A 26,726-nucleotide genomic window follows, 5' to 3' on the forward strand; every position below is an offset into this window, starting at 1 on the left:
GCTTCAAGGAGGAATGCATGTCCTATAAAAGGGTTACCCAGAGGTTTGCTTATTAAAGATTTTCTTGTACTTGGAAGGACATCCCCCGTTTTTGTAAACTAGTTGGTTGTATAGTAGGGTTCCAAAGACCTAAATTTGATCCTGCCAGTTCTCTTGTAAGAATCAGAAACATGGACTCTGCTTAAACCTGACACAGGTAAGCTTGAGGTCTTCTGAATGCGATGTCTAAAGACAGATCTTCATGATCACCATCGTAATGAGACAATTCGGACAAGTTCAGAATCAAACTTCAGTTGGAGAAGCGATCCAAAAATATAGACTGCTAAGGTTTGGCCATGTTTTCAGAATGAACACCAGTCGGCTGCCATATAAACTGGTCTGGCAAGAGCAACCTGTCCACTGGAGGGTTTAACGAGCCGTGCTAAAGAAAATGTGGTCTACTGGAGGGTTTAACGAGCTGTACTAAAGAAAATTTGGTCTACTGGAGGGTTTAACGAGTCATACTAAAGAAAATGTTGGCCACTGTAGGGTTTAACGAGTCATACTAAAGAAAATTTGGTCTACTGGAGGGTTTAACGAGCTGTACTAAAGAAAATGTGGTCTACTGGAGGGTTAAACGAGTCATACTAAAGAAAATGTTGGCCACTGGAGGGCTTAACGAGCTGTACTAAAGAAAATGTGGTCCACTGGAGGGTTTAACGAGCTGTACTAAAGAAAATGTGGTCCACTGGAGGGTTTAACGAGCTGTACTAAAGAAAATGTGGTCCGCTGTAGGGTTTAACGAGCTGTACTAAAGAAAATGTGGTCTACTGGAGGGTTAAACGAGTCATACTAAAGAAAATGTTGGCCACTGGAGGGCTTAACGAGCTGTACTAAAGAAAATGTGGTCCACTGGAGGGTTTAACGAGCTGTACTAAAGAAAATGTGGTCCACTGGAGGGTTTAACGAGCTGTACTAAAGAAAATGTGGTCTACTGGAGGGTTTAACGAGCTGTACTAAAGAAAATGTGGTCTACTGGAGGGTTTAACGAGCTGTACTAAAGAAAATGTGGTCTACTGGAGGGTTTAACGAGCTGTACTAAAGAAAATGTGGTCTACTGGAGGGTTTAACGAGCCGTACTAAAGAAAATGTTGGCCACTGGAAGGTTTAACAAGCTTTACTAAAGAAGACGTGGTCCGCTGTAGGGTTTAACAAAACCGTACTAAAGAAAATGTGGTATACTGGAGGGTTTAACAAGCCGTACTAATGAAAACGTGGCTAAAACCCATTAAAGAAGACCTAAGGAACCACCGACTGACCATTGACATGAAATCTCGCCGCATATTGTGGACAACACGTGGAAGCAGCACCTACCACAGTGTAGGTGGAGAGGATGGACTTGCTCACCTTTTGCCAGCTAAGGATAAAGAAGTTGGTAAGGTTGCAATAACTTCTGCCCTCCATTGAGACACGAAAGGTGGTTGGGCCTGAATCCAGCGTTTCCTGCCCATAAATAAGGTTTGCTGCATAGCTGCCAACATCTGAAAGGGTAAGTATGCCCTGTAGACAGGCCTTTGGGTCCAAAGTTATTGGAGAGCCCATGCAATCATATAGGATTTGAATTACTGAAGCTGGTCATCTTCTATTGCAGGCCAAGATCAAGTGTTTGTTAACCCAAAAAAAAAACGATCTTCATCCCTTCACTGCGCTTGTGCTGTGTAATCTGCCCCATCTAAACTGTAAAAAAAACTTAGTGAACCTGACACTTCCTGTATCTCCTCTCTGTACTGACCACGAAAATCAGGGCTGCTGAGCCCTGACCACCGTGGTCAGAGTGCGTCCCTCCTTCATATGCAGCTGTCCTCTCTGCTCTCCTCCTCACCCCTTCCTTCCTGCCTGTCGGCTCCCTCTCTGTGTCTCTGCCTCCACCCCGCCGATATTATTAAAAATGAAAAACCTAAAATTGTCAATGCCAGCCCCTCGATTAGCGCCTACCTAACGATTGTCCTATTTAGAGCCGTCTTCAGGCCTGTCATGTGATGTAGATGAGGCCCTGTATGTCCACAGATTCATGTCCAGTGTGGTAACAATTTCCGCCAAATGTCAGGAAGACAGGTCCAATACACAGGGGGAGACATCCTGATTGGTCATGTCCCATGGTGCATTGTGTGTCATGGGACTGCCATGCCATTGTGAGGTGACCAGCAGTCAGATCAGGAGGGGGTTCCTGCAGAATGTCTCTCAGTCCTCCCATGCCTTCAGTAAGCAAAGGGCAGTCATTGGTGGGTTGTACCATGTGACAGCTACTGATGATTGGCGTTTTTTTTTTCTCCAGGAGCTCCTCTTGGTGGCATCGGAGGAGGAACCATCACCCGCAGCTGGTCTGGAGAGTTCTGCCGGTGGCAGCTGATTCCGGGCCTGTACCACTACAAGACGGTGACAGAAAACCAGGTGTGTCCCGCTGTACCACTCACAGAACCCCAATTCATTTCCTCTCTGTGTCCCTGTCTCTGTGTGTCCCTGTCTCTCTCCCCCCTCTCTGAATGTCTCTTGTTATCTCTTAGTTCACAGTGTGTGTCCGGCGTCGCGGTGAAACCGTCTACCAGCAAGTCTTATCATTGGAGCGCCCACATACCCTGCAGGGCTGGAATTGGGGCTACTGTGGCAACCAGGCCTTTTATCACGCCTTGTACCCCCGAGCCTGGACCGTCTACCACCTTCCGGGACAGAACATCACCCTGACCTGCCGACAGGTCTCGCCCATCATCCCGCATGACTACAAGGTAGGTGATCCCCTCCCCCTCCCATTTCCCAATACACCCTTCCTGTGCTGGACTGTATTCCTCTTCCTCCCCCACCCCAAACTACTGCCCCAGCTGTACTGTATTCTTCTGACCACCCCCCCCCCACCCAACTACTACCCCAGCTGTACTGTATTCTTCTGACCCCCCCCCCCCCCCCCCACCCAACTACTGCCCCAGCTGTACTGTATTCTTCTGACCACCCCCACCCAACTACTGCCCCAGCTGTACTGTATTCTTCTCCCCCCCCCCCCCCCCCCACCCAACTACTGCCCCAGCTCTACTGTATTCTTCTGACTGCCCCAGCTCTACTGTATTTTTTTTACCCCCAACTACTGCCCCAGCTCTACTGTATTTTTCTACCCCCAACTACTGCCCCAGCTCTACTGTATTTTTCTACCCCCAACTACTGCCCCAGCTCTACTGTATTTTTCTACCCCCAACTACTGCCCCAGCTCTACTGTATTTTTCTACCCCCAACTACTGCCCCAGCTCTACTGTATGCTTCTACCCCCCCAACTATTGCCTCCTTCAACCCCTGGCTCCAGCTTTACTGCATAAACCCCCCCCCTTAGATCTGCTGTAATATCTCCCCTTGCTTCTCTGTGCCACCCCCTTTGGTTACCCTCTGTTGTCCCCCCCTCCTCTGTACCACCGCCTTTGGTTACCCCCCCTCCTCCTCTGTACCACCCCCTTTGCTTACACTCTATTGTCCCTATCCCACCCCGACTCCTCTGTACCACCACCCCCTTTGGTTACTGTGAAGGGAGGTACTTTGGGCGGGGGTCAATGGAACCCAGAATCCCTTGGAAAGGTTGGGGAAACCCTTGTGTCAGCTCCCCATGCACCTCTAACCCTGTGTCTTTTAGGGGTACAGGATGACTGAGGAAATATATCTTGGATTACTGCAGATGGGACAGTAATATTTCTCCACAATATCTCCCGGGATAGATGTAAAGACTATTCTTGGTTTGTTTGATTCTGAACTCCACATGTTAGTTGAGAGAGCCGATCACATTGGCCTCTGTACAATGTAGGAGACGGGCCGACTCCTGCTGGAGCTCCTGCTATTGTGAGAAGGTGTCCTGTGTTTATACTTATGATGATGTATCATCTACTGTGTGAAGCTCGGTGACAACAAGTCTGACCTGTAGTTAGATCCTGATTTATCACAACAATGCCCAGGAGTACACGGAGTCACATCCGCTGCTTTAAGGGATTAGTTAATTAGCTCATGTTAATTAGGTTTCTGGTTACAGATTTTATTGCTAGAGAGATGTCCTCCCGGTGTATATATTTGGGTGAGTTTGTTCAAATAAACATTCCATGTTCCTATAAGCGAGTGTTGTATGTTACATAGAAGGTGAGGTTGAAAAAAGCCCATCAAGTCCCCCCTATGTGTGTGATTGGATGTCAGTGTTACATTGTATATCCATGTGTGTTGTGGTCCTTCAGATGATTATCTAATAGTTTCTTGAAACCATTGATGCCCCTCCCCCACTGAGACCACCGCCTGTAGAAGGGAATTCCACATCCTTGCCGCTCTTACAGTAAAGAACCCTCTACATAGTTTAAGGTTAAACCTCTTTTTGTTGGTCACGTGTCTTATTAAACTCTCTTCCACAGAAAAGTTTTCTCCCTATTGTGGGGTCACCAGTCCGGTATTGAAATTCCCTTTCGAGCGTCTCTTCTACAGAGAATAAGTTTAGTGCTCACAATCTTTCCTCATCACTAATATCCTCCAGACCCTTTATTAGCTTTGTTGCCCTTCTTTGTACTCTCTCCATTTCCAGTACATCCTTCCTGAGGACTGGAGCTCAGAACTGGACAGCATACTCCAGGTGCGGCCGGACCAGAGTCTTGTAGAATATGTTTTGGCTGTAATGTCTAATATCTAATGTTCAGACTGGAGGAGGCAGTATACTGACAGAAGCACTCATGCAGAGAGCAACTAGGATCTGTTACATTGGTGGCAGCAGCGGGATGCTTCCTGCAGTCTGGGACATCCAACCTCCACCTGGATCCAAGGTCCGGATAAGAGGAGAGGTACAGATACCAGCCGCCATGGAAGAGGAATTCGGAAGGAGGTTGCGAGAGAAGCAGATACAGCACAGAGGACCAGTATCAGAGCAGGCCCTGCTGGGATGGTCTGATTCTATTTGCTGGGAACTCTGGAAGGAAGCGATAGTCCGTGAGCAGCGACACCAGGGAAAAGTTCTCCCCTCCAACCGGGAAAGGTACTGGTCGCAGTATGGATTGCGGGAGAAAAACCGCACAAGGAACAGACAGCTGAATTAAGCAGGCAGGTCTGGGCAGAGATGCGACTGGATGAGAGCTACAGAGCCCTTCGGTGTATCCCAAGCATGTCCCTGGATAGCAGATGACGGCCCAACGGAAGGCTTAAGCTATGGCGGCCTGGGACTGTTGTATGTGAAGCTGACAGGGGACTCTAACTTCGGCAGTGATTTGGAGTGGCGGTTGGAGGAAATCATGGATTTCAGAGAAGGGCTACTGAACGTCTCGGAAGGGCACTGGGCACTGGAAGATTTGGAGTTTCTGGCCGTTCAGGAATGGGAGCTGGAGATCACCTACAGACGGCTGCTAGACTCTGCTCAGCGCCAGGGCTGGGCTCCCTTTGCCTGGGACTATCAGGAAATATCAACTGAAGTGTCGGCAATGGATTTAACCACTTCCCGACCGCCGCATGTAAATGTACGTCCACAGAATGGCACGTACAGGCAGATGGGCGTACATCCCTGTTTTTCCGCATGTCGGGGGTCCGATCGGGACCCCCACCCCCCTGCTACATGCGGCGGTCGGATACCCGCGGGGAGCGATCCGGGACGACGGCGCGGCTATTCGTTTATAGCCAATCCGTCGCGATTGCTCCCCGGGAGGTAAAGAACGGGAAAAAAAAAAAAGTTTTATGTATGTTTTTGGGGGATATTTATTATAACAAAAAGTAAAAAATATTGCATTTTTTTTCAAAATTGTCGCTCTATTTTTGTTTATAGCGCAAAAAATAAAAACCGAAGAGGTGATCAAATACCACCAAAAGAAAGCTCTATTTGTGGGGGGAAAAAGGACGCCAATTTTGTTTGGGAGCCACGTCGCACGACCGCGCAATTGTCTGTTAAAGCGACGCAGTGCCGAATCGCAAAACCTGGCCTGGGCATTTAGCAACAAAATGGTCCGAGGCTTAAGTGGTTAATTGACTTTTCATCAGAGGATGTTATCGATGAAGAGCCACCTGCCAACGTGTAGGCACTGAGCCCCAGGGCCACCAAGCCATGCCCTGGATTTTTAGCAATTCCAGAGACAGGGGAATTAATAGATTTTGCTGTAGAGGAGGAACCACCTAGAGAACCCCCAGCAGAAGTACTGGCAGCAGGACAGAGTACTGCAAACCCCTGCTCTACACCCGTGGCAGTTTCGGAGGCCCGAGGTGATGTTTCTTCTTCCCCAATGGCTTGCAGGGAGGGGAAGCGGTTCGTGCACCTGAGAGACAGTACCAGAAAAAGAGCGTCCCAGCAGCAGACGATGCCCCAGAAGGATGAGATCAACCTAGCTGAAGTGCTGGCAATCGGACAGAGGGTCCAAGACCTCTGCCCTACACCTGCGGCAGTTCGGGAGGCCCAGGGTGTGGAGATGGCAGTCACTCCCGAGCAGGAGATTAGGATCCCGGAGAGGAAGGGAAAGGAGGTCGTCGTCTTCCCTCTCCAACAGTAAGCCGGAGCGGATGATGTGAGCGCTAACAGGGCGGAACACTACTGGCCTCTGCCCACAACAATCCACTCCACAGGACATCCAGGGAGAGAGTGCAATCGGCACCTCACAACTGCAGGTTTATCTGTTGTTTTGTGGATGGGCTTGCAGTCTCCACTGGTATACCCCAGGAATGGGGGGCAGTCGGCCCAGATTCCCAACAGCATGACGGAGTGAGCCCAGTCACCCTGTCTTCTCTCCAGCGGCTGAAAGGACTCCAGGGAGAAGGGCCAGTCCAGGCCTCTCCCCAGCGGCAGGCAGGTTCTCTGAGAGAGGCAGAGGTTGGCGGGGTGAGTAATGCTCTGTTTGGAGCAATTTATGGATTTATGTGGATACCGGCATTGGAGGACTGGAACTACTGACTAACTTCGGAGTCAATCCGTCTGGGGTCTCCTCCTGTGTTACTCTCCCGCCGAAATGGGAGAGATGTGACAGGAGTCACTTTGGAAGGGGGGCCAGTGGAACCCAGAATCCCTTGGAAGGCTTGGGAAACCCTTGCTTCAGCACCCCATTCACCTCTTATGTCTAAGTCCCCCTGTGTCTATTGGGGTACAGGGTGACTGAGAAAATGGACAACTCGTTATACGGCAACAGGTCGGCTCTCCTGCACGTGGATCGCCGTAGCTGTCTGGCCACTCGCGCAGGCGATCCCCGCCGGCCACCCACGATCGCCTTGTACACAGGCAGAAAGAGGAACTAGGCTCTATTGTGTACCACCACCCCCTTTGGTTACCCTGTATTCCCCCCCCCCCCCCCCGGTACAACCCCTTTTGGTTATCCTCTATTGTACCCCCGGCTTCTCTGTACCATCACCCCCTTTGGTTACCCTATATTTTCCTCCCCCCTTTGGTTGTCCTCTATTGTTTCCCCGGGCTCCTCCGTGCCACCCCTGTTATGCCTCCCCATACCATATGGATCAGGTCATAGTGTTTGGAGTAATGAAGTTCGAGGTGTGATTCCTGATAACAGTCACGTGTCTCGGCCGGTTCAAAGTCTCATTATTTATAGCAGGTAATTGTCATCTGTAACCAATCTATAAACCAAGGGTAATATTTAACAATGACGATCTTCTACCCCACACATACCCCTCCCCCACCCTACACATAATGATCCCCCTCCCCCACCCTACACATAATGATCCCCCTCCCCCACCCTACACATAATGATCCCCCTCCCCCTCCCCTACACATAGTGATCCCCCTCTCCTTCCCCTACACATAGTGATTCCCCCTACACATAGTGATCCCCCTCTCCTCCCCCCTACACATAGTGATCCCCCTCTCCTCCCCCCTACACATAGTGATCCCCCTCTCCTCCCCCCTACACATAGTGATCCCCCTCTCCTCCCCCTACACATAGTGCTCCCCCCTACACATAGTGATCCCCCTACACATAGTGATCCCCCTCCCCCTACACATAGGGCTCCCCCCTACACATAGTGATCCCCCTCCCCTCCCCCTACACATAGGGCTCCCCCCTACACATAGTGATCCCCCTCCCCACCCCCTACACATAGTGCTCCCCCCTACACATAGTGATCCCCCTCTCCTCCCCCTACACATAGTGATTCCCCCTCCCCTCCCCCCTACACACAGTGATCCCCCTCCCCCTACACATAGTGATCCACCTCCCCCTACACTTAGTGATCCCCCTCCCCTCCCCCTACACATAGTGCTCCCCCCTAGACATAGGGATCCACCTCCCCCCTACACATAATGATCCCCCTCCCCTCCCCCTACACATAGTGCTCCCCCCTACACATAGTGATGATGAGCTTACCCCCGAGGAGTCCTAGTCTTCTACTCCCCCCCCCCCCATATTTGGGGCGCTCCAGTCTGAAACTAAAGGATCAGCTTGTTGCTTCTTCCGCCACCGTTTCCAGTCTTGGCCCCTTGGAATGCCCTGAGGCCACAAAGACTTTCCCTTTTGAACCTGCTTGTCCAGCTCTTCCTCTGGAGATTAGACGCACCCTTAGGAGCTGCTTTGCTTCCACCAAATGCTTATTGGCCTTGTACTTGTCTCTCATGGGCCCGACAAACAGGGATCGCCCGACGCGTTTCAGAAATCACATACAGCCATAAGTGATGCTGTATGTAATACATACACTCACCGGACACTTAATTGGGTACACCTGCTCAATTGCTCTGTAACATAAATTGCTAATCAGCCAATCGCACAATGCATCTAAAAGCGGCGAAGACGACTTGCTGCATCAGAATGGAGAAGAATGGGGGTCTCTGTGACATTGAACGTGGCAGGGTTGTGGGTGGCAGACGGGCCGGTCTGAGTATTTCTGGGATTTTCACACACAACCATCTCTCGGGATTACAGAGAATGGTGGGAAAAGAGAAAATATCCAGTGAGCGGCAGTTGTGTGGAGGAAAATGCCTTGTTGAGGTCAGAGGAGAATGGGCAGACTGGTTCCAGATGATAGAAAGACAACAATAACTCGGACAGCCCCCCCCCCACCCTTGGAAAAGTGGTTTAAACTGTCCAATGACAATAGACACACAGGTCAGGTGTGTTCAAACTTCTCATCAGTAAACATTCTTAGCAGGGGGGCTGCTGGAGGAATCCCCCTTCATCTTTCCTCACAGCAAGACACTTACACATCCCATAATAGTTGAGTCAGCCACAATAGACTATAGAATACAGTCACACCCCAAACCATCACAGCAAAGAGTCCACAACAGCATGAAACAACACACATTATATATATATATACAACATTGAGTGTGACTAGTACAGATCACAGTGGGGTTCTCAGTCACCCTGTACCCCTATTACAGACACAGGGGGATCTACACATAAGAGGGTCGGAAAGCTGGACGTGGAGCCTCCAGGGCTCTCCAAGGCAAGCTGAGTTCCACAAACCCCCCACCCAAAGTGACCCCCGTCACAGCCCCCCACCCAAAGTGACCCCCGTCACAGCCCCCCACCCAAAGTGACTCCCGTCACAGCCCCCCACCCAAAGTGACTCCCGTCACAGCCCCCCACCCAAAGTGACTCCCGTCACAGCCCCCCGCCCAAAGTGACCCCCGTCACAGCCCCCCACCCAAAGTGACCCCCGTCACACTTCCCTCTTCATCATTAGGCTCCTTGTCTTCGTTCTCTTTGTCCAATCTTCAGAGGCAGATACAATCCTGTTTATGGGTTTAGAAATCCACGTGTTTCTGTTACTAGAAACTGCGGGAGGGTTTTGTTGTAAAATTCTTACTTAACCTCACCAATTATGTAACATCTCTTCTTCCTCAGGACTCCTCGCTGCCGCTGGCCGCCTTTGTTTGGGATGTGGAGAATTCTGGCGATGAAGAGGTTGAAGTGACCATCATGTTCACCATGAGGAATGGAAGCGGCACCAAGACGGACAAGGCCGGGGGCCATTGGAATGAGCCATTCCATCTCAGCAGAGAGGGGGAGACGGTGTCTGGTGTGCTTCTTCATCACTGTACCGCTGTCAATCCATTCACTCTGGGCATAGCCGTACGAGAGAGGGTAAGTGGGAGGGATCACATGATGAGGGTCATTATCAAGGTCCATAGTCGTACAAAAGTGTAAGGATCAAAGGATGCGGGTCAATATCAAGGTCTATATATTACAAGAGGAGTTAGGTAGGGGGAGGAATTGCATGATGAGGGTTATCAAGGTCCATTGACAGAGGGTAAGTGGGAGGGATCACGTGATGAGGGTCGTTATCGAGGTCCATAACCCTACAAAAGAGGGTAAGTGGGAGTGATCATAGGATGAGGGTCATTATCAAGGTCCTATAGCCTTACGAGAGAGGGTAAGTGGGAGGGATCATAGGATGAGGGTCATTATCAAGGTCCTATAGCCATACGAAATAGGGTAGGGTGAGGGTCATTTATTAAGGTGCATATCTTACAAGAGGGGTTAAGTGAGGGGAGTAGAGTAATCACATGACAAGGGTTATTCTCTATAGCCTTACGAGAGAGGGTAAGTGGGAGGGATCATAGGATGAGGGTCATTATCAAGGTCCTATAGCCATACGAAATAGGGTAGGGTGAGGGTCATTTATTAAGGTGCATATCTTACAAGAGGGGTTAAGTGAGGGGAGTAGAGTAATCACATGACAAGGGTTATTCTCTATAGCCTTACGAGAGAGGGTAAGTGGGAGGGATCATAGGATGAGGGTCATTATCAAGGTCCTATAGCCATACGAAATAGGGTAGGGTGAGGGTCATTTATTAAGGTGCATATCTTACAAGAGGGGTTAAGTGAGGGGAGTAGAGTAATCACATGACAAGGGTTATTCTCTATAGCCATACGAGAGAGGGTAAGTAGGAGGGATCCTAGGATGAGGGTCATTATCGAGGTCCTATAGCCATACAAGAGAGGGTAAGTGGGAGGGATCATAGGATGAGGGTCATTATCGAGGTCCTACAGCCATACGAGAGAGGGTAAGTGGGAGGGATCATAGGATGAGGGTCATTATCAAGGTCCTATAGCCATACGAAATAGGGTAGGGTGAGGGTCATTTATTAAGGTGCATATCTTACAAGAGGGGTTAAGTGAGGGGAGTAGAGTAATCACATGACAAGGGTTATTCTCTATAGCAATACGAGAGAGGGTAAGTAGGAGGGATCCTAGGATGATGGTCAGCATAAAGGTCCATATCTTACAAGAGGGGGGGAATCGCATGACAAGGGTTATTATCAATGTCCATAGCTGTACCAAAGAGGGTAAGCAGGAAAGATCACAGGATTAAGGATCATCATCAATATCCATATCTTACACGAGTCATAAGGTAGGGGGAGGAATCGCATGATGAGGGTCATTATCAAGGTTCATAACCCTACGAAAGAGGGTAAGTGGAAAGGATCACATGATGAGGGTCGTTTTCGAGGTTCATTGCCATGTGACAGGGGTAAGTGGGTGGGATCATATGTAATTTTCGAGGTTCATTGCCATGTGACGGGGGTAAGTGGGTGGGGTCATATGATGAGGGTCGTTATCGAGGTCCATTGCCGCAGGAAGGAGGGTAAGCGGGGGAGTGATCACAGGATAATGGTTGTTATCAAGGTCCATAGCCATATGTAGGAGGAATCACATGACAGGGGTCCTGGGCATAGCCGTACAAGTGAGTTCTCCTCAGGACCAATCACATGATGGGAGACAGAGCTTATTGGTGGCATCTCTCAGAACAGGGTCTTAGTGGCCTCACATTTACCAGTCAGATCAGGGGCCTCATTGGTGGCCTCACTATGGGTGGTCAGATGAGGAGGCTTATCGGTGGCATCACATTGGTCGGTTGGATGAGGGGATTATTGCTAGCGTCACAATAGCGGTCAGATGGGGAATTCATTGGTGGCTTCACAATAAGCAGTTGAATCAGGGGGCTTATTGATGACGTCACATTGGGGGCCGGATCATGAGGCTTAATGGTTGCATAACATTGGACGGTTGGATGAGGGACTTAATTGGCGGCTTCACATTGGGATGTTGGATCAGGGAGCTGATTGATGGAGTCACATTGGGTGATTAGATCAGGGGGGGGGTCATTGATGGAGTCACATTGGGTGATCAGATCAGGGGGGGGTCATTGGTGGAGTCACATTGGGTGATCATATCAGGGGGGTCATTGGTGGAGTCACATTGGGTGATCATATCAGGGGGGGTCATTGATGGAATCACATTGGGTGATCATATCAGGGGGGGGGTCATTGATGGAATCACATTGGGTGATCATATCAGGGGGGGTCATTGATGGAATCACATTGGGTGATCATATCAGGGGGGGGGGGGGGTCATTGATGGAATCACATTGGGTGATCATATCAGGGGGGTTCATTGATGGAATCACATTGGGTGATCATATCAGGGGGGGGGGGGGTCATTGATGGAATCACATTGGGTGATCATATCAGGGGGGTCATTGGTGGAGTCACATTGAGTGATCAGTTGTGTGTTTCTCCCCCAGCCCGGGACACACGTGTCCCACTGTACAGAGTTTGACCCCAACGGGATGGGACAGGACATTTGGAAAGACTTGCTGGAAGACGGACGTTTGAACTCCACCCCTAGTAAGTGTTGGGATCATGAAGTGGTTCTTATCAGCGCTGTATCCACCAATCGGGGAACAGTTCTCTGCACAGATTGCAGTAGCAGATCCAGTGAGCTCTCTACTAAAGCTGGCCACCTCCTGTGACACACAAGAAAAGGGTTCATCTTTCGGGACACACAAGAAAAGGGTTCATCTTTGGGGACACACAAGGAGAGGGTTCATCTTTGGGGACACACAAGAAAAGGGTTCATCTTTGGGGACACACAAGGAGAGGGTTCGTCTTTGGGGACACACAAGTAGAGGGTTCATCTTTAGGGACACACAAGAAAAGGGTTCATCTTTCGGGACACACAAGAAAAGGGTTCATCTTTCGGGACACACCAGAAAAGGGTTCATCTTTCGGGACACACAAGAAAAGGGTTCATCTTTCGGGACACACAAGAAAAGGGTTCATCTTTGGGGACACACAAGGAGAGGGTTCATCTTTGGGGACACACAAGAAAAGGGTTCATCTTTCGGAACACACAAGGAGAGGGTTCATCTTTCGGGACACACAAGGAGAGGGTTCGTCTTTGGGGACACACAAGGAGAGGGTTCATCTTTGGGGACATACAAGGAGAGAGTTCATCTTTCGGGGACACACAAGAAAAGGTTTTATCTTTCGGGACACACAAGGAGAGGGTTCATCTTTCGGGGACACACAAGGAGAGGGTTCATCTTTCGGGACACACAAGGAGAGGGTTCATCTTTCGGGACACACAAGGAGAGGGTTCATCTTTCGGGACACACAAGGAGAGGGTTCATCTTTGGGGACACACAAGGAGAGGGTTCATCTTTCGGGACACACAAGGAGAGGGTTCATCTTTGGGGACACACAAGGAGAGGGTTCATCTTTGGGGACACACAAGGAGAGGGTTCATCTTTCGGGACACACAAGGAGAGGGTTCATCTTTGGGGACACACAAGGAGAGGGTTCATCTTTGGGGACACACAAGGAGAAGGTTCATCTTTCGGGACCCACAAGGAGAGGGTTCATCTTTCAGGACACACAAGGAGAGGGTTCATCTTTGGGGACACACAAGGAGAGGGTTCATCTTTGGGGACACACAAGGAGAGGGTTCATCTTTGGGGACACACAAGGAGAGGGTTCACCTTTGGGGACACACAAGGAGAGGGTTCATCTTTGGGGACACACAAGGAGAGGGTTCATCTTTGGGGACACACAAGGAGAGGGTTCATCTTTGGGGACACACAAGGAGAGAGTTCACCTTTCGGGACACACAAGGAGAGGGTTCATCTTTCGGGACACACAAGGAGAGGGTTCATCTTTGGGGACACACAAGGAGAGGGTTCATCTTTGGGGACACACAAGGAGAGGGTTCATCTTTGGGGACACACAGGGAGAGGGTTCGTCTTTGGGGACACACAAGGAGAGAGTTCATCTTTCGGGACACACAAGGAGAGGGTTCATCTTTGGGGACACACAGGGAGAGGGTTCATCTTTGGGGACACACAGGGAGAGGGTTCGTCTTTGGGGACACACAAGGAGAGAGTTCATCTTTCGGGACACACAAGGAGAGGGTTCATCTTTGGGGACACACAGGGAGAGGGTTCATCTTTGGGGACACACAGGGAGAGGGTTCATCTTTGGGGACACACAAGGAGAGGATTCATCTTTGGGGACACACAGGGAGAGGGTTCGTCTTTGGGGACACACAAGGAGAGAGTTCATCTTTGGGGACACACAAGGAGAGGGTTCATCTTTGGGGACACACAAGGAGAGGGTTCATCTTTCAGGACACACAAGGAGAGGGTTCATCTTTCGGGACACACAGGGAGAGGGTTCATCTTTGGGGACACACAAGAAGAGGGTTCATCTTTGGGGTCACACAAGAAGAGGGTTCATCTTTGGGGTCACACAAGGAGAGGGTTCATCTTTGGGGACACACAAGGAGAGGGTTCATCTTTGGGGACACACAAGGAGAGGGTTCATCTTTGGGGACACACAAGGAGAGGGTTCATCTTTGGGGACACACAAGGAGAGGGTTCATCTTTGGGGACACACAAGGAGAGGGTTCATCTTTGGGGACACACAAGAAGAGGGTTCATCTTTGGGGACACACAAGGAGAGGGTTCATCTTTGGGGACACACAAGGAGAGGGTTCATCTTTGGGGACACACAAGGAGAGGGTTCATCTTTGGGGACACACAAGGAGAGGGTTCATCTTTGGGGACACACAAGGAGAGGGTTCATCTTTGGGGACACACAAGGAGAGGGTTCATCTTTGGGGACACACAAGGAGAGGGTTCATCTTTCAGGACACACAAGAAGAGGGTTCATCTTTGGGGACACACAAGGAGAGGGTTCATCTTTGGGGACACACAAGGAGAGGGTTCATCTTTGGGGACACACAAGGAGAGGGTTCATCTTTGGGGACACACAAGGAGAGGGTTCATCTTTGGGGACACACAAGAAGAGGGTTCATCTTTCGGGACACACAAGGAGAGGGTTCATCTTTCGGGACACACAAGAAGAGGGTTCATCTTTCGGGACACACAAGGAGAGGGTTCATCTTTGGGGACACACAAGGAGAGGGTTCATCTTTGGGGACACACAAGGAGAGGGTTCATCTTTGGGGACACACAAGGAGAGGGTTCATCTTTGGGGACACACAAGGAGAGGGTTCATCTTTGGGGACACACAAGGAGTGGGTTCATCTTTGGGGACACACAAGGAAAGGGTTCATCTTTGGGGACACACAAGGAGAGGGTTCATCTTTGGGGACACACAAGGAGAGGGTTCATCTTTCGGGACACACAAGGAGAGGGTTCATCTTTGGGGACACACAAGGAGAGGGTTCATCTTTGGGGACACACAAGGAGAGGGTTCGTCTTTCGGGACACACAAGGAGAGGATTCACACAAGTCCTGAAGGTCTTTTTCCTCTTCCAAGTTGTGTAATAGGGGTCACTACAAAGGATTGGCACTTACCATCCAAATAGTAACGATCCTTCAGGTGCATCCTGGGAACCCCCAGTCCCACACACATATAGAAATCTCCACTTTGCTCTGAGGTGGTTTCCAGAAACGCCCCCCAAATGTTCCTCAATTCATCATACTGGGAGGGACATCGGGGACATTTCTGAGCTCTGAAGCCATTTGCCTTAGATCAGAGCTCCTGGGACACATAGACGGTGTACATGGGTTCCTAGTGCTGCCTCCCATTGCAGAGTAAATTGTGAGTAGACAAATTCTGGGGTTCCTTCCTGCCCCTTCCTATTGGAATGTAAGCTCTCAGGAGCAGGACCCTCCTAACCCCCTTGTATTGAATTGTACCGTCTCCCTTTATATTATAAAATGCTTCATAAACTGTTGTCACTATAAATCCTGTATTGTAATAATGATATAATAATGGCACAGGCCCGAGTTCTCACACCGTGAAGGGGAAGAAGATCGCAGCGGGTGTGGCAGGAGGATGCTCGGTGAGCCCCGGGGGACGCAGGACCTTGGAATTCTGCCTATCCTGGGACATGCCCCGGGTTCGCTTCGGTTCAGGACAGAGAGAGTACTGCCGGTATGTGTCTGTCTGCTTCCAGCGACCACCACTGACCGTCACCGTCCACCACCACTGACCGTCACCGTCCACCACCACTGACCGTCACCGTCCACCACCACTGACCGTCACCGTCCACCACCACTGACCGTCACCGTCCACCACCACGACCTGAGAAGAGTCGTGTTACTGCAACGTGCCCTGTCTGTGTTATCCTCATCCCTCCTCTTCTCTCTCTGCAGGCGATACACACGGTTTTTCGGCAGTCAGGGGAATTCGGCGTCAGTTCTTTGTCATTACGGTTTGTTCCACTATGAGGAATGGGAGCGGAGGATGGAGGCCTGGCAAGACCCAATCCTGACAGATGAGTATGTACTGAGAGAGAGGGAGGAGTATGTACTGAGAGAGAGAGGGAGGGAGGAGTATGTACTGAGAGAGAGGGAGGCTTATGTACTGAGAGAGAGGGAGGCTTATGTACTGAGAGAGAGGGAGGCGTATGTACTGAGAGAGAGGGAGGAGTATGTACTGAGAGAGAGAGAGAGGGAGGGAGGAGTATGTACTGAGAGAGAGGGAGGCTTATGTACTGAGAGAGAGGGAGGCGTATGTACTGAGAGAGAGGGAGGAGTATGTACTGAGAGAGGGAGGAGTATGTAATGAGAGAGGGAGGAGTATGTAATGAGAGAGGGAGGAGTATGTAATGAGAGAGGGAGGAGTATGTAATGAGAGAGGAAGGAGTATGTAATGAGAGAGGGAGGAGTATGTAATGAGAGAGGGAGGAGTATGTAATGAGAGAGGGAGGAGTATGTAATGAGAGAGGGAGAGGAGTGTGTACTGAGAGAGAGAGGGAGGCGTATGTACTGAGAGAGAGGGAGGCGTATGTACTGAGAGAGAGGGAGGCGTATGTACTGAGAGAGAGGGAGGCGTATGTACTGAGAGAGAGGGAGGAGTATGTACCGAGAGAGAGGGAGGAGTGTGTACCGAGAGAGAGAGGGAGGCGTATGTACTGAGAGAGAGGGAGGAGTATGTACTGAGAGAGAGGGAGGCGTATGTACTGAGAGAGAGAGAGGAGTGTGTACCGAGAGAGAGAGAGGAGTATGTACTGAGAGAGAGGGAGGAGTATGTACCGAGAGAGAGAGGGAGGCGTATGTACTGAGAGAGAGGGAGGCGTATGTACTGAGAGAGAGGGAGGCGTATGTACTGAGAGAGAGGGAGGCGTATGTACTGAGAGAGGGAGGGAGGCGTATGTACCGAGAGAGGGAGGGAGGAGTATGTACCGAGAGAGGGAGGGAGGAGTATGTACCGAGAGAGGGAGGGAGGAGTATGTACCGAGAGAGGGAGGGAGGAGTATGTACCGAGAGAGAGAGAGAGAGGAGTATGTACCGAAAGAGGGAGGAATATGTACCGAAAGAGGGAGGAGTATGTATTGAATGATATGACTGGTGTACAGTGGGGGCCACACACATCTATAGATCCAGTGGAGGCGCTCCTTCTGTAGGTCGAGTGGAGGCGTTCCTTCTCTAGGTCGAGTGGAGGCGTTCCTTCTATAGGTTGTTATGGCAAAATGGGCTGTATGCAGAGCACACCGCCATCTTGCCCTGTGCTAAAAAGCACATACTCCGTCTTAATGAAATAAGCCATCTTTAAGCTAAATAAGTTCACTCACCATATTCCCTGCCATTCATACAAGTCAAGAGACCTCACCAAATGTTCTCATTCCTCTTAGCTCCCAGTCATCACTGGTTTGCCAACACCCTCACAGGCTGTTTTATTAACACAATAGGCTTCACAGACCACATCTGATTGGAGGAGATCACAGCATGTGACCATAGGAAGTGATGTCACAGCATGTGACCTCCTCCATGGGAAGTGATGTCACAGCATGTGGGCTCGATACAACAAATGCCCATATATCGATTTGGCAGCACAGATAACCCCGTCCAACAGGGATTCAATACAGTAATATTCAATAACAATATAATACAACACCACCACAATACAGCAATATAACACGATACGATACAGTAATAATCAATAACAATACAGCAATATAACAATACGATACGATACAGTAATAATCAATAACAATACAGTAATATAACAATACGATACAGTAATAATCAATAACAATACAGCAATATAATAACAATAGGACACAGTTCCTGATGGGAGGAGCTTATCTGCAGGCGTAGGCTCACATCACAAAACAGTGTTGATCAGGTACTGAGAGATGACAGGAGCGCACACCAGCTAAACTGACAATGCTCTTGCAGAGCGGACGCACCGAGAAGGCGAATATCTGCGCATCACACAGGGGCCCTTTCGCCGGCCGACACCCCCCTCCACAAACACCCTTCTCCAAATCAGGAAGTGTATCTCCACCAGTCTGTCTGCCCCAGTCAGCTTTCTAGAGCGGGCTGAGGGAGAACCAACCATGGGTGACACTATGACAATACAGAATAAATACATCTTTACATTTCCACAACAAGGTCCGGTGGAGGCGCTCCGTCTATAGGTCGGGTGGAGGCGCTCCTTTTATAGGTCGGGTGGAGGCGTTCCTTCTATAGGTCCGGAGGAGGCGCTCCTTCTATAGGTCTGGTGGAGGCGTTCCTTCTATAGGTCCGGAGGAGGCGCTCCTTCTATAGGTCGGGTGGAGGCGTTCCTTCTATAGGTCCGGAGGAGGCGCTCCTTCTATAGGTCGGGTGGAGGCGCTCCTTCTATAGGTCCGGAGGAGGCGTTCCTTCTATAGGTCGGGTGGAGGCGCTCCTTCTATAGGTCTGGTGGAGGCGCTCCTTCTATAGGTCCGGAGGAGGCGCTCCTTCTATAGGTCCGGTGGAGGCGCTCCGTCTATAGGTCGGGTGGAGGCGCTCCTTCTATAGGTCGGGTGGAGGCGCTCCTTCTATAGGTCGGGTGGAGGCGCTCCTTCTATAGGTCGGGTGGAGGCGCTCCTTCTATAGGTCGGGTGGAGGCGCTCCTTCTATAGGTCGGGTGGAGGCGCTCCTTCTATAGGTCGGGTGGAGGCGCTCCTTCTATAGGTCGGGTGGAGGCGCTCCTTCTATAGGTCGGGTGGAGGCGCTCCTTCTATAGGTCGGGTGGAGGCGCTCCTTCTATAGGTCGGGTGGAGGCGCTCCTTCTATAGGTCCGGTGGAGGCGCTCCTTCTATAGCTCGGGTGGAGGCGCTCCTTCTATAGGTCCGGTGGAGGCGTTCCTTCTATAGGTCCGGAGGAGGCGCTCCTTCTATAGGTCTGGTGGAGGCGCTCCTTCTATAGGTCGGGTGGAGGCGCTCCTTCTATAGGTCCGGAGGAGGCGTTCCTTCTATAGGTCGGGTGGAGGCGCTCCTTCTATAGGTCTGGTGGAGGCGCTCCTTCTATAGGTCCGGAGGAGGCGCTCCTTCTATAGGTCGGGTGGAGGCGCTCCTTCTATAGGTCGGGTGGAGGCGCTCCTTCTATAGGTCCGGTGGAGGCGTTCCTTCTATAGGTCCGGAGGAGGCGTTCCTTCTATAGGTCGGGTGGAGGCGCTCCTTCTATAGGTCGGGTGGAGGCGCTCCTTCTATAGGTCGGGTGGAGGCGCTCCTTCTATAGGTCCGGAGGAGGCGTTCCTTCTATAGGTCGGGTGGAGGCGCTCCTTCTATAGGTCTGGTGGAGGCGCTCCTTCTATAGGTCGGGTGGAGGCGCTCCTTCTATAGGTCGGGTGGAGGCGCTCCTTCTATAGGTCGGGTGGAGGCGCTCCTTCTATAGGTCGGGTGGAGGCGCTCCTTCTATAGGTCGGGTGGAGGCGTTCCTTCTATAGGTCCGGAGGAGGCGCTCCTTCTATAGGTCCGGTGGAGGCGCTCCTTCTATAGCTCGGGTGGGGACGCTCCTTCTATAGGTCCGGTGGAGGCGTTCCTTCTATAGGTCCGGAGGAGGCGCTCCTTCTATAGGTCCGGTGGAGGCGCTCCTTCTATAGCTCGGGTGGAGGCGCTCCTTCTATAGGTCCGGTGGAGGCGTTCCTTCTATAGGTCCGGAGGAGGCGCTCCTTCTATAGGTCGGGTGGAGGCGCTCCTTCTATAGGTCGGGTGGAGGCGCTCCTTCTATAGGTCGGGTGGAGGCGCTCCTTCTATAGGTCGGGTGGAGGCGCTCCTTCTATAGGTCGGGTGGAGGCGTTCCTTCTATAGGTCCGGAGGAGGCGCTCCTTCTATAGGTCCGGTGGAGGCGCTCCTTCTATAGGTCGGGTGGAGGCGCTCCTTCTATAGGTCCGGTGGAGGCGTTCCTTCTATAGGTCCGGAGGAGGCGCTCCTTCTATAGGTCGGGTGGAGGCGTTCCTTCTATAGGTCCGGAGGAGGCGCTCCTTCTATAGGTCCGGAGGAGGCGCTCCTTCTATAGGTCGGGTGGAGGCGTTCCTTCTATAGGTCCGGAGGAGGCGCTCCTTCTATAGGTCCGGTGGAGGCGCTCCTTCTATAGGTCGGGTGGAGGCGCTCCTTCTATAGGTCGGGTGGAGGCGCTCCTTCTATAGGTCGGGTGGAGGCGCTCCTCTAGTCCGATTATAGGTCCGGTGGAGGCGCTCCTTCTATAGGTCCGGAGGAGGCGCTCCTTCTATAGGTCGGGAGGAGGCGCCTCCTTCTATAAGGTGGTCGGGTGGAGGCGCTCCTTCTATAGGTCCGGTGGAGGCGCTCCTTCTATAGGTCGGGTGGAGGCGCTCCTTCTATAGGTTCGGTGGAGGCGCTCCTTCTATAGGTCCGGAGGAGGCGTTCCTTCTATAGGTTCGGTGGAGGCGCTCCTTCTATAGGTTCGGTGGAGGCGCTCCTTCTATAGGTCCGGTGGAGGCGTTCCTTCTATAGGTTCGGTGGAGGCGCTCCTTCTATAGGTCCGGTGGGGACGCTCCTTCTATAGGTCCGGTGGGGACGCTCCTTCTATAGGTCCGGTGGGGACGCTCCTTCTATAGGTCCGGTGGAGGCGCTCCTTCTATAGGTTTGGTGGAGGCGCTCCTTCTATAGGTCCGGTGGAGGCGCTCCGTCTATAGGTCGGGTGGAGGCGCTCCTTCTATAGGTCGGGTGGAGGCGCTCCTTCTATAGGTCGGGTGGAGGCGCTCCTTCTATAGGTCGGGTGGAGGCGCTCCTTCTATAGGTCGGGTGGAGGCGCTCCTTCTATAGGTCGGGTGGAGGCGCTCCGTCTATAGGTCCGGTGGAGGCGTTCCTTCTATAGGTCCGGTGGAGGCGCTCCTTCTATAGGTCCGGTGGAGGCGCTCCTTCTATAGGTCCGGTGGAGGCGCTCCTTCTATAGGTCCGGTGGAGGCGCTCCGTCTATAGGTCCGGTGGAGGCGTTCCTTCTATAGGTCCGGTGGAGGCGCTCCTTCTATAGGTCGGGTGGAGGCATTCCTTCTATAGGTCGGGTGGAGGCGTTCCTTCTATAGGTCCGGTGGAGGCGCTCCTTCTATAGGTTGTTATGGCAAAATGGGCTGTATGCAGAGCACACCGCCATCTTGCCCTGTGCTATAAAGCACATATTCCGTCTTAATGAAATAAGCCATCTTTAAGCTAAATAAGTTCACTCACCATATTCCCTGCCATTCATTCAGTCAAGAGACCTCACCAAATGTTCTCATTCCTTCTAGCTCCCAGTCATCACTGGTTTGCCAACACCTCACAGGCTGGTTTATTAACACAATAGGCTTCACAGACCACATCTGATTGGAGGAGATCACAGCATGTGACCATAGGAAGTGATATCACAGCATGTGACCTCCTCCATGGGAAGTGATGTCACAGCATGTGGGCTCGATACAACAAATGCCCATATATGGATTTGGCAGCACAGATAACCCCGTCCAACAGGGATTCAATACAGTAATATTCAATAACAATATAATACAATAACACCACAATACAGCAATATAACAACACGATACAATACAGCAATATAATAACAACAATAGGATACAGTTCCTGATGGGAGGAGCTTATCTGCAGGTGTAAGCTCACATCACAAAACAGTATTGATCAGGTACTGAGAGATGACAGGGAGCGCACACCAGCTAAACTGACAATGCTCTTGCAGAGCGGACGCACCGAGAAGGCGAATATCTGTGCATCACACGGGCCCTTTCGCCGGCCGACACCCCCCTCCACAAACACCCTTCTCCAAATCAGGAAGTGTATCTCCACCAGTCTGTCTGCCCCAGTCAGCTTTCTAGAGCGGGCTGAGGGAGAACCAACCATGGGTGACACTATGACAATACAGAATAAATACATCTTTACATTTCCACAACTAGGTCCGGTGGAGGGGTTCCTTCTATAGGTCGGGTGGAGGCGCTCCTTTTATAGGTCGGGTGGAGGCGCTCCTTCTATAGGTCGGGTGGAGGCGCTCCTTCTATAGGTCGGGTGGAGGCGCTCCTTCTATAGGTCGGGTGGAGGCGCTCCTTCTATAGGTCGGGTGGAGGCGCTCCTTCTATAGGTCGGGTGGAGGCGCTCCTTCTATAGGTCGGGTGGAGGCGTTCCTTCTATAGGTCCGGTGGAGGCGCTCCTTCTATAGGTCCGGTGGAGGCGCTCCTTCTATAGGTCGGGTGGAGGCGCTCCTTCTATAGGTCGGGTGGAGGCGCTCCTTCTATAGGTCGGGTGGAGGCGCTCCTTCTATAGGTCGGGTGGAGGCGTTCCTTCTATAGGTCGGGTGGAGGCGCTCCTTCTATAGGTCGGGTGGAGGCGTTCCTTCTATAGGTCGGGTGGAGGCGCTCCTTCTATAGGTCCGGTGGAGGCGCTCCTTCTATAGGTCGGGTGGAGGCGCTCCTTCTATAGGTCGGGTGGAGGCGCTCCTTCTATAGGTCGGGTGGAGGCGCTCCTTCTATAGGTCGGGTGGAGGCGTTCCTTCTATAGGTCCGGTGGAGGCGCTCCTTCTATAGGTCGGGTGGAGGCGCTCCTTCTATAGGTCGGGTGGAGGCGCTCCTTCTATAGGTCGGGTGGAGGCGCTCCTTCTATAGGTCGGGTGGAGGCGCTCCTTCTATAGGTCGGGTGGAGGCGCTCCTTCTATAGGTCGGGTGGAGGCGCTCCTTCTATAGGTCGGGTGGAGGCGCTCCTTCTATAGGTCGGGTGGAGGCGCTCCTTCTATAGGTCGGGTGGAGGCGCTCCTTCTATAGGTCGGGTGGAGGCATTCCTTCTATAGGTCGGGTGGAGGCGCTCCTTCTATAGGTCGGGTGGAGGCGTTCCTTCTATAGGTCGGGTGGAGGCGCTCCTTCTATAGGTCGGGTGGAGGCGCTCCTTCTATAGGTCGGGTGGAGGCGCTCCTTCTATAGGTCGGGTGGAGGCGCTCCTTCTATAGGTCGGGTGGAGGCGCTCCTTCTATAGGTCGGGTGGAGGCGCTCCTTCTATAGGTCCGGAGGAGGCGCTCTTTCTATAGGTCCGGTGGAGGCGCTCCTTCTATAGGTCGGGTGGAGGCGCTCCTTCTATAGGTCGGGTGGAGGCGCTCCTTCTATAGGTCGGGTGGAGGCGCTCCTTCTATAGGTCGGGTGGAGGCGCTCCTTCTATAGGTCGGGTGGAGGCGCTCCTTCTATAGGTCGGGTGGAGGCGCTCCTTCTATAGGTCGGGTGGAGGCGCTCCTTCTAAAGGTCCGGTGGAGGCGCTCCTTCTATAGGTCGGGTGGAGGCGTTCCTTCTATAGGTCGGGTGGAGGCGCTCCTTCTATAGGTCGGGTGGAGGCGCTCCTTCTATAGGTCGGGTGGAGGCGTTCCTTCTATAGGTCGGGTGGAGGCGCTCCTTCTATAGGTCGGGTGGAGGCGTTCCTTCTATAGGTCGGGTGGAGGCGCTCCTTCTATAGGTCGGGTGGAGGCGCTCCTTCTATAGGTCGGGTGGAGGCGCTCCTTCTATAGGTCGGGTGGAGGCGCTCCTTCTATAGGTCGGGTGGAGGCGCTCCTTCTATAGGTCGGGTGGAGGCGCTCCTTCTATAGGTCCGGAGGAGGCGCTCTTTCTATAGGTCCGGTGGAGGCGCTCCTTCTATAGGTCCGGTGGAGGCTCCCCTTCTATAGGTCGGGTGGAGGCGCTCCTTCTATAGGTCGGGTGAAGGCGCTCCTTCTATAGGTCGGGTGGAGGCGCTCCTTCTATAGGTCGGGTGGAGGCGCTCCTTCTATAGGTCGGGTGGAGGCGCTCCTTCTATAGGTCGGGTGGAGGCGCTCCTTCTATAGGTCGGGTGGAGGCGCTCCTTCTATAGGTCGGGTGGAGGCGCTCCTTCTATAGGTCGGGTGGAGGCGCTCCTTCTATAGGTCGGGTGGAGGCGCTCCTTCTAAAGGTCCGGTGGCGGCGCTCCTTCTATAGGTCGGGTGGAGGCGTTCCTTCTATAGGTCTGGTGGAGGCGCTCCTTCTATAGGTCCGGAGGAGGCGCTCCTTCTATAGGTCCGGAGGAGGCGCTCCTTCTATAGGTCCGGAGGAGGTGCTCCTTCTATAGGTCCGGAGGAGGCGCTCCTTCTATAGGTCGGGTGGAGGCGTTCCTTCTATAGGTCTGGTGGAGGCGTTCCTTCTATAGGTCTGGTGGAGGCGCTCCTTCTATAGGTCCGGAGGAGGCGCTCCTTCTATAGGTCGGGTGGAGGCGTTCCTTCTATAGGTCCGGTGGTAGGTACAGATCTCCAGGGTGACCAGTTCCTGGGAAGAGGGTAGCTTCCGTGTCCCTTGTGGTGTCCCCAGAGCGGAGATTGTTTTGTATAAAGGAAGGTCACATTCAGATCTTCTCCCTCCCCCAGTCTGGAATATGAACCCTTCCCCCTTCTTCTGCCCCCTATAGGCGGCTCCCATCCTGGTACAAGTCGGCGTTGTTCAATGAATTGTATTTTGTGGCGGACGGCGGGACGGTGTGGTTGGAGGTCCCGGCGGACAGCTCTGAGGACGACGATCTGATGAAGATTGGAGAGAAGGAGATCCCCGGCATGAAAAGTCTCCTGGAGGAGTACGGGCGATTCGCCTACCTGGAGGGTGCGTACCCCTAACCCCTCCCCCTGTGTCACCTGAAATATCCACCCAACAACCCGTGTATAGACATCTCCCCTACATGAAGATCACTATACTGCCCTCTTCAGGGGGGTGAAGTTACCAGCTCTCATCTATCTATGGTTCTTCCTCCTACAGGGGGAGGGGACACAGGACAGGAAGTCACCATTATATACATGGGGGAGGGCACACAGGACAGGAAGTCACCATTATATACAGGGGGAGGGGGGGACACAGGACAGGAAGTCACCATATATACAGGGGGAGGGGACACAGGACAGGAAGTCACCATTATATACATGGGGGAGGGCACACAGGACAGGAAGTCACCATTATATACAGGGGGGGGGGACACAGGACAGGAAGTCACCATTATATACATGGGGGGGACACAGTACAGGAAGTCACCATTATATACAGGGGGAGGGGACACAGTACAGGAAGTCACCATTATATACAGGGGGAGGGGACACAGGATAGGAAGTCACCATTATATACAGGGGGAGGGGACACAGGACAGAAAGTCACCATATATACTGTACAGGGGGAGGGGACACAGGACAGGAAGTCACCATATATACTGTACAGGGGGAGGGGACACAGGACAGGAAGTCACCATTATATACAGGGGGAGGGGACACAGGATAGGAAGTCACCATTATATACAGGGGGAGGGGACACAGGACAGAAAGTCACCATATATACTGTACAGGGGGAGGGGACACAGGACAGGAAGTCACCATTATATACAGGGGGAGGGGACACAGGATAGGAAGTCACCATTATATACAGGGGGAGGGGACACAGGATAGGAAGTCACCATTATATACAGGGGGAGGGGACACAGGACAGAAAGTCACCATATATACTGTACAGGGGGAGGGGACACAGGACAGGAAGTCACCATTATATACAGGGGGAGGGGACACAGGATAGGAAGTCACCATTATATACAGGGGGAGGAGACACAGGACAGAAAGTCACCATATATACTGTACAGGGGGAGGGACACAGGACAGGAAGTCACCATTATATACAGGGGGAGGGGACACAGGATAGGAAGTCACCATTATATACAGGGGGAGGGGACACAGGATAGGAAGTCACCATTATATACAGGGGGAGGGGACACAGGACAGAAAGTCACCATATATACTGTACAGGGGACACAGGACAGGAAGTCACCATTATATACAGGGGGAGGGGACACAGGATAGGAAGTCACCATTATATACAGGGGGAGGGGACACAGGATAGGAAGTCACCATTATATACAGGGGGAGGGGACACAGGATAGGAAGTCACCATTATATAGAGGGGGAGGGGACACAGGACAGGAAGTCACCATATATACATGGGGGAGGGGACACAGGACAGGAAGACACCATATATACATGGGGGAGGGGACACAGGACAGGAAGTCACCATATATACATGGGGGAGGGGACAAAGTAATGGTTGTCTCTGTAGAGTCACCCCAATGTCGGGTCCTTTCTCTGGCAGGTCAGGAGTATCGGATGTATAACACCTACGACGTTCACTTCTACGCCTCGTTTGCACTCGTCATGCTGTGGCCGCAGTTGGAGCTCAGTCTGCAGTATGATATGGGTGAGTGACCCCCCAATCTCCTTCCATCGTAGTTTCCTGAGATCTTTCCAATCTAACGATC

General features: G+C 52.0%; 1 protein-coding gene across 3 annotated transcripts in view; it reads left to right on the forward strand.

Annotated features, from left to right (window-relative positions):
* Positions 1–26,726, forward strand: part of GBA2 (glucosylceramidase beta 2) — a 75,794-nt gene that overhangs the window by 42,107 nt on the left and 6,961 nt on the right. For all 3 annotated transcript variants that reach the window (XM_040335772.1, XM_040335773.1, XM_040335774.1), the window contains 8 exons: positions 2,315–2,430; positions 2,544–2,762; positions 9,801–10,040; positions 12,484–12,586; positions 15,988–16,141; positions 16,363–16,488; positions 24,855–25,042; positions 26,561–26,665. In XM_040335772.1, the coding sequence (XP_040191706.1) occupies positions 2,315–2,430; positions 2,544–2,762; positions 9,801–10,040; positions 12,484–12,586; positions 15,988–16,141; positions 16,363–16,488; positions 24,855–25,042; positions 26,561–26,665 (1,251 nt within the window). The remainder of the gene's footprint in view (positions 1–2,314; positions 2,431–2,543; positions 2,763–9,800; positions 10,041–12,483; positions 12,587–15,987; positions 16,142–16,362; positions 16,489–24,854; positions 25,043–26,560; positions 26,666–26,726) is intronic.

The sequence above is a fragment of the Rana temporaria genome, chromosome 1, assembly GCF_905171775.1.
Source record: "Rana temporaria chromosome 1, aRanTem1.1, whole genome shotgun sequence".
NCBI lineage: Eukaryota > Metazoa > Chordata > Amphibia > Anura > Ranidae > Rana > Rana temporaria.